Source organism: Coturnix japonica, chromosome 2, assembly GCF_001577835.2.
Source record: "Coturnix japonica isolate 7356 chromosome 2, Coturnix japonica 2.1, whole genome shotgun sequence".
Classification (NCBI taxonomy): domain Eukaryota; kingdom Metazoa; phylum Chordata; class Aves; order Galliformes; family Phasianidae; genus Coturnix; species Coturnix japonica.
The window spans coordinates 127,959,644-127,976,548 of record NC_029517.1 but is presented as its reverse complement, the minus strand read 5'-3'; the positions used below and the strand labels follow the sequence as shown (position 1 = coordinate 127,976,548).

The window sequence follows — 16,905 nt, the reverse complement described above, 5'->3', positions numbered from 1 at the left end:
AGTGATTCTGTGAAAGGTTAAACAAGAAGAGTGCAGTGAGACAGTGAAATTATCCATCTGGGTATGCAGTACAAAGTATGAGTGAGTGCAAATATATGTAAACCTTCCTAGCTGCCATTGCCCACAGAAGAGAGGCTGGAATTCTATGAGATGGAGTGAATGGTAACTGGAAAGAGCTCAAGAGTTTTAAAAGAGGCAGGCAAACTGAGACAGACACCTTACTGCATGATACTTAAGTGTGATTCCTCAAGGCAACATCATTCATAATGAAGTGTATCACTATTTCTCATTTAAAATGCACAGAGACTCAAGGATACTCTTTGGGTATGTATATATCCATAACTGCATGAGTACATACACAAATGTATCTGCTGCAGAAGTGGGAGGTTTCCATTCACAGCCTAGTGACTCTGAAGCACTAGTTGTTCCTTCAGAGTTGATGAGTAAAAAAAGAATGACTGGTGGCAAGAAGTAACAGTGCCAGAGAAGCATAAAAACACATTGCTATATTTAACTAATACAATTCTGCAAGCCACGGGTTGGGTAGCTATTTTAGTTCAGTAGTTTATTTTAAGCTCAACTCTGAGACCACAAGTTATGGGCTGGCTGACCACAATGTTCTTTGACAGTTATGGTTGACAACACCCATATGAAATGAAAGCTACCATTCTTCACATACCTACCAGCACAAGTTTGTACATGAGAAAACAGCATCTGAAAATTGTGGAGGGCATTAGCTCTCAAGAAATGCTTTGATATACATAGGAATGACCTGCTTAATTACAACATGAAGCAAATGACATTTTAAACTGTTTCTAATTTGGTGCTACGGAAGAAAGGATAAACCAGCTATTCTGGGCAAATTAAAAAACAAACTACCACAGAAGGAGATGTCTATTTCTTACAGGCATGGGGAAAAAAAATAAAAGAAAGAAAAGAAAAAGAAAGTGAAACTCATTTTATAGAAGAGAAAAAAAGCAGAGAATTGTAGCTAAAACAATTTTAAAAGTGGAAACGTTTTAAAACCATCAGATATGCACAACATATAATTCACAAAAAACATTTTGGTTGCTTTCTCACACTTCAGAAACTTGTTAAATCTTGAAGTAATAACTTGCTGATACAGAATTTTTTCTGAGAATAATATGTATGCTGGTGGTAAGCTTTATGTTAAAAACAAAATCCAAAAGGTTTTCCCTTTTCTATATGCAATACTGATGTAGTTGGCTATAATTCTGTAAAAAAGAGAAGCATTTATCATCAGATGTCCTGGTTTCACTTCTGATTCTCATGCTTGCTTGAAGAGACTCTAAGCCAATCACTTCTTTTCCTAACAAAGCCATTTGCTTCATGTTGTAAATTGGAAGGTAATTCCTGTGTTGAAGAGGCTGAGAGCCAGAATTGCTCTTTGTTTAGCAGATCCCTGCTGCAAACAAGTGTGCAAGCTGCTACAGCTTTGCAAAGGTCAATGTCTGCACCATGCTGAGCAGGGGGCTGAACATGGATGACCAAATGTGATAGCCCTCCATTAGAACAGCTCCATATGGAGGTTATATCTGGACGGGAAGGTCACAATGCAATAAATGCTGTCCTCCTCTTGGGTAAACTTTGCACAGTGTAAGACTTGAGAAATGGCATATAGCTCAACCCACAGCCCTCTGGCTTGCTTATGCTGTGACCTCAATGCACCAGCGCACCTGGACCACCCAGAAGCCTTCCCCAAACAGATGTAGTCTCTGCTATCTTGGATCAGATGTTTCCAAGTGAATCTTGGCTCCCGTTCACTCTCTGCTCCCTGAGGCTTCCCTGGAGCAACAGCCTGCCATCCTAATGGCAAAGTAGGACAAAGACCTACTGAAAGCAAGGCCTTGCCTCTATAGTCTCATAGAGATACCCATGGAGTGGCAGAAAGCTTTAGTGCTATGACTGCCTTAGAGTCTTAACACAGCTGAGCAATGAGTTGTTCAAACCAATTGTTTTCCAGAGCTGCTGGACCCTGGAGCCATCCAGACAGTCCCTGCCTGCAACATTTCTGCTGATATTCCATCACATTACAACAATTTCCATCAAAGAGGCTGGTAGGCACTTTGAGTCTATGGTGTATTGTGACAGATCAAATAGGATAAGAGCCTGAAATCATGCTTCCTCCTTTCACCTCTTCAAAGAGACCATGTGTCCATACGTAAGTCTTGAATTGCCTAATTCTCTCACCATGGGAAATCATGTGTAGAGGGAGTATAAATGCTGGTTTTAGACATTATGCATCCACTGTACACTGGCACAAGTGACTGCACAAGAGTCAAAGAAACACATGAATAAGCCAAAGGGAATTCTTCTGCCATGGATAAAATGAATATTAGCTATGAACAGAACTATGTTCAGAGCCACTTTCATGAACATTCACAAACCATTTTATGTGTAGAAAGCCTGTCATGGTGAAAACATGTATTTTACTGGTTTCATAATAGAAAACTTCATGTAACTGCTGAAATCAAAGTATTCATATTTGACCCCCTAAAAAGATACCACTCACCTAAACAACCACTTAAAATAATAATAATTAGAAAACCACACTGATTTTCAACATCTATATATTTCTGCAATCTACAATGCTTTAATGTCTCCAAACTTCTGAAGAGTGAAAATAGCGTATAGCTGTATAATTAGGCAAGTATGTACGATTTCTTTGTATTCCCTGTCACAGGGATGAGAAGACTCAAGGAATAATTGATGAAGAATTTGCAGATAACTAAGACATCTTTGATATGAAAATGTAAATAAGAAGCATTAGTAATTTGAATCCAGTGTACAGTTCTGGAAAACCTTCTCAACCTTTTCACAAGGGATAAAAGCCCCTTACATTCCTTTTTTTATTGTTACTGGAAGCTTTGTGGAAAACAAAATATAGCCTGTTTTCTATTCACTGGCGTAAGAATTTATCATGTTATCCAGAATATAAATGCACACTGGAGATGAGCAAAACAAACCTTCCTTAACCCCAGTTATACTATTATCATAGGATGGGTTTGTGCTTCTTACCGGGTGGCATTTTCCAAAGCCCTGGAAAACGATGAATAATCATCAGTTGAATGTTCAAGGGAGTAATACCATGTAGCTGCATCTTCAATGAACAAGTTGGAGTCTTCTCCTCCAAGAGAATTTTGCAGAGCTTGATAAAAGGCTGTTTTACTGTCGGTTCTTCCTTGACTTTCTTCAAATCTCTGAGAAAACAAATGGAATTTGCAAACAAGATCAAAACATTTTTGTTGTTGTTGTTGTTTATTGTTTGTTTACTCATTTATTTTTTTTTAAATGGAACAATACAGGCTTAGCTCTCTCTCTAATGGAATGAGTTCTCTTTACCATGACCTCTGATTTAGGGGATGAAATAGGGGACAGTCCTATCTTTACTTTCCCAAGACCAAACAGCAAAATTGACTTCCTTAGTAAATAACATAGGACTGAATCACTAAGCTGGCAGATCCAAGTTGTAGAAATAGTTTTGGTGAGTTTTGGTGCCTACAGAGAAATATATTTACTGTAAATCCTTTATTTCAATACCTGCTTTAGCCTTGGAAGAGAAATCACTCTGCTCCATGACACAATGGAAGTAGCAGCTATGATCTTCAGAATTCATAACTCCTGTTCCTTTCAGAGAGTGAAATTCCCTATATATGAGTTTGAGAGACTGAAACCTTGCCTGACATAATGTCATTTTCCCCAGAGCAGCGAGGACGTGTCTCTGCAGAATTACTGATAGCAGGGGATTGTATCCTATGCCAAAACTGTTCACCTGACCCTATTTTTAAGAAAGCTAAAGACTGCTGGAAGTTTTCAACACATCTTTCTTTGAGGAAGTTTTTGTCGTATTAATTTAGACTTTTCACTTTTCACCTCTTTTTAAAATTATTTTTAGTTTTTTCCTTTTTGGTAGAACTTATTTCAGCTTAAACAGAGCAACTTCCTGAAAAAAAATCCACACTGCTCCTTTCTAACAAGAACACCTTGCAGGTGCATGCTGGCTGAAATTTAGTAGTAGAGTGCCAGAGAGAAAGATCTAATAAACCACCTGTATTATTTTGGGCAGCCAGTCTGAAGCAAAATATAATGGTGTCTGCCCAGTCCAGTTACCATAACGCTTTATTGAATGCATTATTTCGAAGGCCTGCAGCTGGTTTTCATCATGCAGCTAGAAGGTCTTTCCACAACCCTACACAGAAAGTACAGAAGGAATAATTACTTTTCAACAGATTCACAGAAATGAAAGATGGAAAATTAGTCTCCCTCTGCTGAGGCCTGGGCCTGTCTTTACCGACGTGCTTTAATGTTTTGTGCAGTTTGATTAAATTATTTTACAAGGGATTTCAAAACACTACCAAATATCTCAGGGTCCAAAAAGATCTTGGCAATTTTCCTTGTATTTGTAATAAATCCTTCTTTTGCTAGACTTTGGCCCATGCAAACTGAAAAGAGTCATGTGGTGCCAGTTTTAGTAACATGGCTGTAATCCGAAAAAGATCAGCAACTGACAGATGACACGTCATTTCATCTGCACAAATGCTGCATATGAAACTGCACAGTGTGCTTGTCTGCAAAATCATTCACTTTGCATACAGCATGGAGACATTTTTTTTCTGCAAGAAATGGAAATTATCACCAAAGAGCTGGCTGCAAATCCACAGAATTCAGAATCAAGCTTTTCATTGGCTTTGGTAGAATTCAAGTCAGGTCTCTAATATCTGGTGGAAACACTGCTGTCTAAATAGGGATCTCTCATTTGGTGACTGAGACTGCAGTATTTGGCTAACAACTGAGGTTAAAAAATACGCATTCTTCTGTGTCAATGCAGAGTCGAAGCTCTTAAGTGTAAAGTAAATTTAATCAACTTTCCTGCTTCTATTTTATTTCATAGAAATATAGAATCATAGAACCATTACAGTTGAAAGGACCCTTAGAGGTCATGCAGTCCAGCTCCCCTGCAATGAAGAGGGACATCTACAGCTCGATCAAGTTGCTCAAAGCCCTGTCCAGACTGACCTTGAACATCTCCAGGGATGGGGCATCCATCCTCTGAGCAACCTGTTCCAGTGCCTCACAACCCTTATCCTACAGACATTTTCCTTGTATACAACCTAAATCTTCCCTCTTTTAGTTCGAAACCGCTTGCTCTGGGAACTGATTATTCACTGCCTAATCAACTATTAAGCCTCAAATGCCATGGTTCAAAAACGCAACGAATGAGGTGAATTATCACACAATGCATGAGGAACAACTTGCCATGAAGTGTTGTGGATATCAGAACTGTTGAAGATGAAATCTCATGAAGAAGCTAATAGAAAAGTAAAACATAAGTTGATAGTCAGAAAATACAGAGACCAGTTCTGGTTAGAATGTCTCTTGACTGTGAAGTACTATGGGTTCAGAACATTTAGCATAAGTATCATATTTGCTTATATTTTCTTACAAACATCCAAGTCTTAGACACTGATGAAAACAGTGTTCTGTGCTAACTGGGACTTTGATCTGACTCAGTGTGGTTGCTTCTAGGTTTTTACTGTGCTTATGTACTAGTTTCTGTGATCTTCAAAATGCCCTAGAAATTTTTGGTGACCTTTCTCAGCCATCAGTGCTAACTGAGTGGGGTCCGTGCAATGTGATGAGTCAACTGACAGAGGCAGAACCAGATAAAAACAGGACTGGCATTTGTAAAACATCTTGAGAGTTTCAACCAGCACTAACATGGCACATTTTGAAATACGATGTTTCACGCGTTGATTTGGCTACGATAAAATGTATTTTAAACATCTGACTTAACATGATAGCACTAATCAAAACAATACAGTCAAAACACATGAAACATTAAAAAGACAACATATCTTAATTGTTCAGAATTTTATTCAATTTGACCAGCTTTCCATGGTCAAAAAATATTCCCCATTAGAAATTATATGGTCAAGGAATAATTTTCAAACAGCTGCTACTTGATTAGAAGAAACAGCTGCACATTATGTAAAACAATTTACACTGCCAGCTGCTAAAGAGGCTGAGTTGTAGTGGGGTTTTCAATACTTTTAAAATAAATAGGTAATAACATAAAGACAGCAGACACATTGCTTTCCACTGCTCTGGTGATGCAAAGCAGTCATAAACATTGCCTAAAGAATGAACTAAAAAATTCTAACTGTTCTTTCTGCAGTACAGTTTTTGGAGCATTTGAATGAGCCTCGTCCAGTATTTCATTTAAAAAGAAAGAGCAGCAGTTGGTAAACAAATATTTACATCTTCCACAAGGCAAAAATGTAATTTGTTGAGAAACTGGAGTAGTGATAATGCTAACAGACTGTACAGAGACGTCAGGTTTAAATGTCTTCTGTTAATCACAAAAGATGCTGAAAGACCCTGCCAGCTATTCAGCAGTGTTTCAATTACTCCAACTAGCTGCAAGATGAAGTAAAGAGTTTATACCAGCCCATTCTCCTCACTGATGGCATTTATCAGAATGCTGCTCACCAGGTCATTGCAGCTAATATATGCTTATCTGCCATCTGTTGCATGTAGCTAAATGTCTTTACCCATGAAGAAATTAACTGACTGTATTATAGTGTAGGATGGAAGATCTGCTCTGCTTAGATTCAGTTGCTTACTTGGGGTAAATAGAGTATATTTCTATTTATTTATTCTCCTATGTCCTGGTTCTGAGTTCTGTAGCCAAATAAATGGAAAGGAAAGGGAAGAAAACATACAAAGTGCATTCTCAATCTTCCCAATAAAAAGAAAGTTGACAGTCCTTGCAACAAGGAGATTAAGCAGTAGGCATAGAACATATGGAGGACATCAACAGGGCTGTACTGACTTACACACATGTACAGGCTAACCACAGATACATATCAGCATGAGTGAATCTGTACATTTAATGCCAACAGGAACTGTTGGATCCTGTCATCTGAACATCTCATATAGCACAGGGACACAATTTTGCCCATATGGGAATTGAAATAAACATTTTTAGAGGTTTCTGCTCAGCTGCTCTAATCTATGACTGTTTGCAGCTAATATCCCTGAAGGTCTGTCATGGGAACTGTGATAACGGATTCAGAGTTAACTGCTCCATATGCCACATCATAATGCATTATGGTGCCACTTGCTGTTCCCTAAACAAACCCTGCTTTGTTTCTCACTTAGACTCAACCATCAGATGGCTGCACTGGTGATGAGTATGTAGTGCTCCAGGAAGTGGTAAATCTGACTGAGTTCACATGAATAAGCATTCGGGTGAATGCCATAAAACGGTCACTAGCATGGGCAAGACATTGAGCATGAATTTCTGATATAGACATCATCAAGAGACTTCAGCTTTTAATGGTAAACAAACAGAAATGTTTTGCTAGCATAGAACTGCTTTCTTGTGTGCTTTCTGTCATTCTCTTTCATTTTTAATGGTAAAGGTCTGAACAGTCATAAGTATAGTCTTACAGCAGAAGTACAGAGGCAATCAATACAGCCAAATTTCAGTAAGGCCCTGCAGAACAATGTAGTACAAACTGCATTTACCATCTTCAACTCTAATTGCAGTCTAGAGGCTTTGGTCTCACTCATTGACTTCTAAGAGTTTCTAAAACTTTTATATGAATCTACAGCCTGATGTGATAAGCTTGTCTCAAGCTTCCTTGCATCTAAAATGGCTAAAAGAGTCTCCTCACCAGCTACAATATTAAAGACATCAGTCATTCTAAAAGAGGAGAAAAGGAAGGACTTTGCCCACTTTGTATATTGCTCCAATACCCTCTAGCTGTGCTGTTTATCTGCCCAGATTACTACATGGTTCTTTTCATTACAGAATTGAAGCACATCAAATTGCAGGTGAACTTTCTCATTGTTACAATCTTGATTAAAAGAGGGTTACTTTAACCTAGGAGTTTCTGTCCCCTCTTTGTAGAATAGCTAATATTTGTTGTAGTAAGAGACAAATGAGGAACCATGCCTTGTTTCTCTGAGTTCAGTGCTCCATCCACCAGCCAAGCCCACCCACCTTCTTTAGCATATATCAGTAAGAATAGCTTTGAGTGTTCCCAGAGAGATCTAAGTAAAAAATACCTCAAGGGAAGCACTCAAATTACAGAAGTAGAAGAGTGGAATACAGTGTGTTGTGTCTCAAATTCTTCTCCTTTTGCTGTGGGTAGAGAAGAGTTAGCGCATATCAAGGATGACCATGTCATTATGACAGAGGAAACAAAGCACCAACAGTAACAACCACCACCTGCATTAGTTTCTTCCACTGTGGCTAAATGCGTCTGTGGCCAATTTGGGATTTTATCATCTGACTTTGGTTGCAACTCTCGAGGTCCTTAAATAGCTCATCGATGGAGGCAATGCTAGCATTGGCTTGAAATTAATGAATTAATTGTGTGGATAAGGGAAAAATGAGGTAGTGTGTCTTTAAGAGCGCAATTTGAAGATAGATATGAAAACAGACTGCTCAGAACAGTCATACTCACTCAGCCCCTCAAAACCTGATGACATAGGAAGGTAGAAATAGGAAAATGTGAATTAAAATAAAAATCACTTCTCAGTAAATACAAGAAAACAGCTGAAGAAAGTCAAACGGAGAAATCAAAACACAACCACTTACAGTGAATACTGAGAGTTTTCTGAAGCTGAGATGAAATCTAACTTACAGCAGTAGCACCAAGTGAGATAGATACTATTATAATAACTAATAAAGAAGTTAATTATCCTCCTAAGTAAAGACAGTTAAACCCTTTTGTTCCTTCCTAACTTCAGTAGAAGGGGATTTTAAAACAGGTCTCTCAGGTTAAGGTGAGCACAACCACTGATTTTAGTTGTAACAGCTTACTGAGTTACTTCCAGTCTTATTTTCTGTAAGTCTTTATTTAAAAAAATACCAAAGATATCCCAGATTTTTTTTTTTAAAGAAAAAAGATTTTTAAAACCTTTTTTTTTTTTTTTCCACTTTACATTTCAACCTGATGGTGCTGGCTGTTCATACTTGTGGGTTTCATTAACACCATGATTGATTTGGTGCATCATTTTCAATTCAGCATGGAAATTCATTTCTGTTTTGCAAGCAACTGTCATACATGGAAGTAGTGGTAAAGGAAAGAATTTCACTTCCTACTTTTATCACATGATTGTACTTTGGTCACTGAGGGTTATTCCCTTCTGACAGGGTCCAGATCAGTATCTGCAGCCTCCAGGATCACAACCCACTTACTGTGCCTGACTTCCACTTTTAATTGATTTCAAAAGAGAAGGGCACATGAAATAACAGCAGATAACTTCTGACAAAGACTAAAGAAGCAATATCAGCTTTCTTCAAGTTGATCAAAGTCTTGATAATCCAAAGGGATTATTTTATCATTAATTCTGAAGCAAGCAGGTCTGTGTGCTGTGGACTACCTGAAAAGGGAAGCTAGCATTTACCTTCCATTAAATCCATAGTGTCACAGAAAGATTGCAGCTTAGTTCTCTTAGGTGTTTGATATAATCCTGTTGATTTCTTAACATGTATCTGAGCTTTCTTCAATGTTTAAATTTAGCAGTGCTAAATGGGAAGTGCTACAGTTCCCACTGTAGAGATGTGTATCTGAACTAGATGAGGTTAATATGCTGCCCCAAGAGCAGAAGTGCCAAAGAAGAAGTACAATCCTCCAGGAGGACCTTCATGGCTTTGAGGACTTATGTTCAAAGTATTTCATTGACCCAATTATTTTTGATTTCACCAATTTATAGCTCAAAATCTGAGCCTGTAAATCAGGCAGTTGTTAATGTTATCCATACCAAGTTCTTATTTAGAAATAGCTGTTCAGGAGCATTTATTTCTTATGGGCAATGGAGAGAAAAGGTCACAGAAAAAGGTTGGCATGAAAAAGACTGAATTAGCCATGTTAATAAAAAAAAGTCTGCTTTATCCTTCCTACCTTAATTGCCTTAGCTCTGCTGATCAATCCATCTTGCTGAGCACTTCCAATGAGCAGATCTATTTTCTGAAGTTGAGGGCGCTGCAGGGCTTTAGCTAAAGGCTCCCGAAGGTAAACTTCATCTACCACTGGACCCCAGTACTGGAATGGGCCGCTTATCGCGAGGAGCTACAAAAAAAAGAAGAAGAAAAAAACAAGAATAGTGCAATGAAATAGTTTACCTTTTCTGTTTTACTTCTGCTTTAGAGAACTGAGCTGTAGTGAACAAGTGATCTGCTGATATAAGTACAATCTCACCATCGCAAGAAGCAATGCCTTTGTTGACATTCTTAATATGAGAAGTGAGCTGAACTGGCCAAGAAAATTCATGGTCTTATAGTCATAGAAATGCTATTTTTCATCAGAGATTGGATCTCTGACAGTCCTGATTGGGTAATGTATTGCCAGTGAATGTTTTTAGCTGTAGGTAAAGGATCCATCTCTAGAACTGTATTGCAGCTTTCACAAGCTTCCCATTTAAGAAAGTGTGGACATCCACCCCCATTTCCTTTTTCTGAATAAATTCAATTCTTGAAACTACAGAGACAAGTTTCTCCTCTAGAGAAACAATCAAGCGCAGTCCTTTTCCTCACATGGGTTGAGCCCCAATTTTTTTTAGTTGTTTTTGTTTGTTTGTTTGTTTGTTTTTTAATGCTTCCTAATAGCTTTATTTCAATGGAAAACTCTTGCTGATTCCTCTCATAATGGCATACACATTACTATAGTGTACCTTAGTCTGTGCATCATTGAGGACACGAGCAGGCAACTGGCGGAGGCAGGCCACAATTTCCTCACTGGTGGATGAGGGGCATCCCACATCATCAGCCAGGACTGCTGCTTGGGCTTGAGCTCTCTTCTTAGTGATGATGGACGCTGGAGAAAAAGCTGAACCTCCCTGGAAAAGAAAGACGGCATTAGTCAAGACATCCTACCAAAAACACCTTGTGAAATGCAGAACACTAGTATTAAAAAATAAGGTGCAGGTTCTAATGATCAAAGCAAGGAGAAGGAGAGCTCTGGCTGTTTCTTAGCTCTGTCACAGTCATTCAAGAAGCCCTCTGAAAAGTCTCTACATCATGTATACATCTGAGTCACATCTATGCAATAACTTTCCTAAAAATTTTGCTCGGAGACACATTCAAACAGGAGCAAATACAAAGAATTTGCTGTGAGGCACATCAGGAAGTGGAAAGCTCATCTTTCGAGAATGCACTAAAGAATTTGGCTTGCTTAAATTTTAAAAACAAGAACTGAGATGGGGCATGCTAATACAAGCCCATGTGGTCATTGAATACTCATATTGACTGTAAATAAATTTTGGCTAGAAACTCTATGATCACTAGTACAAGAAGAAGTGAGAAGAGCTGTAAACCGAGGTAACAGGAACAAAAGCCTATGTGCAGGTTTGCCAACCACCAGATCAGGCTGCCTAGAGCCACATCCAGACTGGCTTTGAATGCCTCCAGGGATGGGGCATCCACAATCTCCTTGGGCAACCTGTTCCAGTGCGTCACCACCTGCTGTGTGAAAAACTTCCTCCTAGTATCTAACCCTGTCTCAGTTTAAAACCATTCCACCTTGTCCTATCACTATCCACCTACAAGCAGATGTTCCCCCTCATGTTTATGTGCTCCCTTCAAGTACTGGAAGGTCACAATGAGGTCTCCCTGGTGCCTTCTCTTCTCCAAGCTAAACAATCCCAGTTCCCTCTACCTTTCCTCATAGGAGAGGTGCTCCAGCCCTCTGATCATCTTAGTGGCCCTCCTCTGGATCCACTCTAAGAGCTCCATGTCCTTCCTGTACTGGGGGCACCAGGCCTGGATGCAGTACTGCAGATGGGGCCTCACAAGAGCTGAGTAGAGGGGGACAACCACCTCCCTCTCCCTGCTGACCACTCCTGCAAGAGCAGGCTGCAAGAGCACACTGCTGGTTCACATCGAGCTGCTCATCAACCAGGACCCCCATGTCCTTCTCTGCAGGGCTGCTCTCAAGGAGATTTTTCTCCAGTTTGTATAATTACCTGGGATTGCTCCAACCCAAGTGCAGCACCCTGCACTTGGTGTTATTGAACATCATTAGGTACTCATGGGCCCATTTCTCCAGGAAAAAAAAAACAAACCAAAACAACACAACAAAAAAACAGAAAGATCAGAGCTTGATCTTTGTGTTTTAGGTTTATCTTCCAGGACTAATGATTAACAGTGGCAAAACATTAGCTGTTAATCTAAAAATAATCCTTAAATTTAAGCTGCAGAAGATTAACCAGATCCAGAACACATCAAAATCAGAGCGCATGGCTACAGTCCAGTCTTTAACCCAGAGTCTTTTCTGATCTTTCCTATAGTTATGCCAGTAAGGGAAATAATTTAATGGCAGAACACTATTGAGTAACAAAAACTATTTAAAACGGAAATAAATTAGCATTAATCCGATAAGATTTGACCTAGAATGGAAAGGCTGGAATAGCTTTGAAATGGTTCAAATGACTAATTTCCAGAGATTTACTGTATCAACTGCTAAGAAGGGCTTCTGTCTTCTAAAAAAAAGCCCATAGCCACATGATGTGAAAGACCTTGATCTATTGAACAGATTAACTTTTTACTGAATGTGCTCAAAGCATAACTTTATGATGGAAAAAGCATAAAAAGGAGGACACGTTAAAAAGAAACAGAAAGCAAAAACAAATCCTCAGTTAGAAACTGTCTCAAATCTTTCAGTCCAGAGAGCAACCAGAACATTTTACACTTCAAACAAGCAGATCCACTGGTACTAATCGGACATCATTGCTCACAACTGGAGTAATTGGTTTCCAAAATAAGAATTAAAAAAAAAAGAGGTTATTGTTTGGGTGCAGAGACAGTGGTTTTATTTTGGAGTACGTAATATTTCTAGTGTTACTGCTTTTCTGAAAGGTTCCCCTTTCTCCCTTTATTTTTAAGCAATCATAGAAGCAATCATATTTATTAGCTTAATACCTGAGTTAAAGGTGGTTGCAGACATGAAAAGGGAAAGCTAAGATTTTAAGTGGCTCTTAGGGCACTGAAAGTGTCATGTCTATGCCCAATTACAGCAGAGCTGAAAATGAAAAGATACTACTTGGTCTTATTCCTCACTTCTGACCACAATTTTGAATGAGAACATGAGTCAGCAATGGACTTCAAGCTCACAGGGGACTTGTGGCCTATTTTGTATTTACAAGGCACAATATTAGCCATCTGCTGACTAGGTGCACTGACTCAGTTGATGATGAAAGAGAAATAAATTTATCGTTGATGAGAGCATCTGTGTATGTGGGTATGTCCCCAGGATGCAGAATTTATGCTTGGCCTTCAGAAGAGCACATTCACCAGAACTGGGATGGGTGAGACTAGAAAAGGGACAATATTCTTCTCATGTTGTCTTCTCCCAGAACAGTAGTTTGATTGATTTTCATGAGCAGCAAGGAATTGCATTCCTCCTTGGCAGAGCAAAGAAATTAGAACTTGGTTTGCACAAAACACATGCATGAATTTTTCAAACATATGTCTCAAGACACCTGTAGCATTCAGGAAAAAAATCTAGAACTAAAATTAAACAATGAGAGGGCTTAGCTTTCCCACATTTTGAAGGTGGAAGAAATTACTTATTGAAAGGCTAAATTTGATGGCTAAATTGAGCACTGAGTAAAGGTACCACACAGAGTCCAAACACTCAGTGACTAAGCAAAGATTCCTAGCAAGTGCTTAGTTCTAAATACATCTCAAGGGCTTTGAAAGCTATGCAAAATTCCCCTCCTCTCTGATCTCTACAAATCAAAAGGGTGCTGTTGGGCCAAGTACTGAGCCAAACGGTGATTGACAGAAGTTTCCCAGAGGTAATAGAAACACAGAATCACAGAACGACTTGGGTAAGAAGAGACCCTAAAAATCATCTTGTTCCTACACCCTTATTAGAGATAGGTAGCCACCCCTAGACCAGAAGCTTTTCCAAAAGCTCTATCCAACTTGTTCTCTCTGTGGAGGAAGAACTAAAAGCCGGAGCAGGCCTATCTTCATCTCATAGGACAGGATGCATATAGGCTAGCACAACACATGGTCCAAGTTCTACACTTAAGAGAAAATGCCCAAATATCTGTGAATATGTTTGCAGGGTGAGGGGAGTTCAAAGGGAAGAAGACTTGTTTAGAGGCTTATTTGAGCTGTGGATGTTTTCCCTTCTTTGCCTCATTGGTTAGAGCAGGCTTACAAGTTCTACTTATGTTTTTCTTCTATTTCACATGGCAATATCCACTTTCTTAGTCTGTTTTTTTATTCAGGAAGCATGTATTGAATTTGGTATTTGAAATAGATATGGAGTCCAACTACTGTTATTCATATTTAATTTTCATTGGGAATGGACATGGAGGAGTGTGGGACATTATTCAAGCCGTATTTGGAAGCAATAGCATTACATCTGCCTCCATTTGGTGCATGTGAAATGAATTTCAGGCTCTGAAAACAAGGTTCCTCTTACCTTGGAATTTAAGCAACCAAAAACATCCAAGTTCTCCGGTTTTCAAATTCATATCACAAGTTAGGCTCATTGTATCCTCATTTAAAAAAATGAATAGATAAATAAATAAATCAGGAACAAATAAGTGACAGCAGAAGCTGGAGACTGCCCAGAATTAAATTTCTTCATTTTCAGTCAGCATTTTTCACACTAAGCAGAAATAAATGCTGTAACCACATTAGAGGCAGGCTCAAGACACATAAGATGATGGTTGTACTCAGTTTCTCAGTTTTCTTTTTCCATAAAACTATAATTTCTTTGGGAGATTGTTCCTAGTGACCAGTGATAAAGGAGTTGTGTGCTTTCACTCCTATTTCCACCAACATGGCAGAATCATGAATCAGGAAAACAGGACTCATGAGATCAGCTCAAAAATAACAAACACTCTGTTCTTGTTGTAAATCCTCTGATTTTTAACTCTTTAGGAATTCTCATCTATCCATAAACACAAGAACTAAAAACTTACATTTAAATGTAACAGCCGTACCTACTGTACCTACAGTACAGTTTTTGTAAGCAAACCTCTAAACAATACGATATACTGTTAGATCATGAAAATGTGTCACCATGATGCCATGGGGTATTTCCTATGAGCATCACTTCTTTTCTCATTTATCCATATGGACTGACCCACTATGATCATAGGAAATTCTAATGACATTTTTGAGAACAACCAGATGAAAGCATTCAGTACTGAACTTCTGCAAAGTAGCTGCAGCTAAATTGTGCAATCCCAAACAGCAGTATTACCACAATTCCTCTACATTCACAGGATTAGAGCGAGCATTGTGAAGTGTTGGGCAGTAGCGCTTTGTGTTAGTTGCAAACTGAAGGCAAAGCTTTCAGTGCTATTTAGTTCAGCAACCATCAGATTTGCAAGCTTTTTTTTTTTTTTTTTTGCTTTTTTTTTCTTTTTTTTGCTTTTTTTTTCTTTTTTCCATATTTAGTGGTTACATTGGATAGTAAACATTCAGATGCTAGGAAATGTTGCAGCTCACAATGCTGATGAATCAAATCAGTATTGCTTGAAGATGAGCTCTTGTTTTGACATCAGGCTGTGATCATCTGAACTGAGGCTGGTCTATCTCACAGACTGCTCTTCGGATCATCATATTTCACAGATCTGCACAGATGCTATCCTGTCTGCCCCAACTGTCCCACCAATTGTTGAGCACTTCTAACCATTTGTATCTGCTTCAGCTATCGCACAGTTTAGAGCTCTCAGACAAATAGCATCCCTTGCTATTATTTATCTCCAATGAGGTAATAAATAAGAATATAAATGGAAAGAACAATTTGCCATACACGTTGAAAGGCAGCATTTTAATTCCTTATTTATTCTCGAAACTCATGCAAGGTTTTTCAAAACTGATTCACAGTGGATCTGACTATTAGAAACTTTGCAGCAATTAGATACCATCAGCACTGTAAACTCCCCCGGACCTCTCTCCTCTCTACACATTCTCATTTCTTATTTTTTCCAGCCTGACTCGAAACTGCAAACCCAGCTTGACTGAGGTTGATCTCTTTGGTACGCATACTCCCTTCAAATTAATGCATGGTTGTAAGGCTGCAGGCTTTGGAGCAGGCTTTCTATATGTCTAGAGGCTATGGACAATGCAGTGCTGGTAAACATCACTCAGAAAGTGAGGCTGAAAAATAATAGTAATAGTCCAATGAACGAATTGACCTGATGCTCCCTACTTTTCCCATCTTTGTTTGTTAAGGCCCCATAGAGCTAGGGGCTCTCCACGCATGCGCTTCACAGCCAGTCATATCAGTCACACCATCTGTTTTGACCTCCGGAATGGCTGGGCTCTTCCATTTCCTGACTGCTGAGCTCCAGTGCTTCCTATCACTTAAAATGAGGCTCATATTTAGCTAAAATCTGATCTTCCATAGAGCATCTAAGCTGGCTTCAGAGACACCAAGAAATGGACACCACAATCTTCTCCTGTGCAGCTTGAGCCTGGAAATAATCACCTCACTGACAGAAAACGGCACCTTCCTTCTGTTGGAGGATGTCTTCAGTTTCAGTTAATAGCTTCTGTTGCTTTCAATGCCAGATTAAAAAGGCTTTCTGTATCCTGTCTTTCTTGCTGCAAAACTAAATCAAGCTACAACAAACTGACCACTAACTCCTCTTTCCAAGATTAATTTAATAATTTTTCTACAAAAGACTTAAGATATTCTCAGAAGGGGTCTTCAATTTAGGGTCATCTAAAAAAAAAAAACCAAAAAACTTTTTTTGTTGTTTTTATGCAGGGCTGTATTTCTGGATCTTTGGTTTTTGTTATACATCTAATTCTGCATGAGGCTCATCACGTAGGCAGATTGCAAGGTTGCGTGTGAAGACATTAATGCCATTTTTCCAGGCTTTCAAAGTCTGTCCTAAAGA

At 38.9% G+C, this 16,905-nt stretch overlaps 1 protein-coding gene across 1 annotated transcript in view; it reads right to left on the bottom strand.

Annotated features, from left to right (window-relative positions):
- The window catches only part of TG (thyroglobulin), a 133,098-nt gene that overhangs the window by 16,981 nt on the left and 99,212 nt on the right, over positions 1–16,905 (bottom strand). The window contains exons 43-45 of the mRNA XM_015856299.2: positions 10,708–10,872; positions 9,939–10,106; positions 3,040–3,221 (exon numbers count right to left, since the gene is read on the bottom strand). Coding sequence (XP_015711785.2) covers positions 3,040–3,221; positions 9,939–10,106; positions 10,708–10,872 — 515 coding nt within the window. The remainder of the gene's footprint in view (positions 1–3,039; positions 3,222–9,938; positions 10,107–10,707; positions 10,873–16,905) is intronic.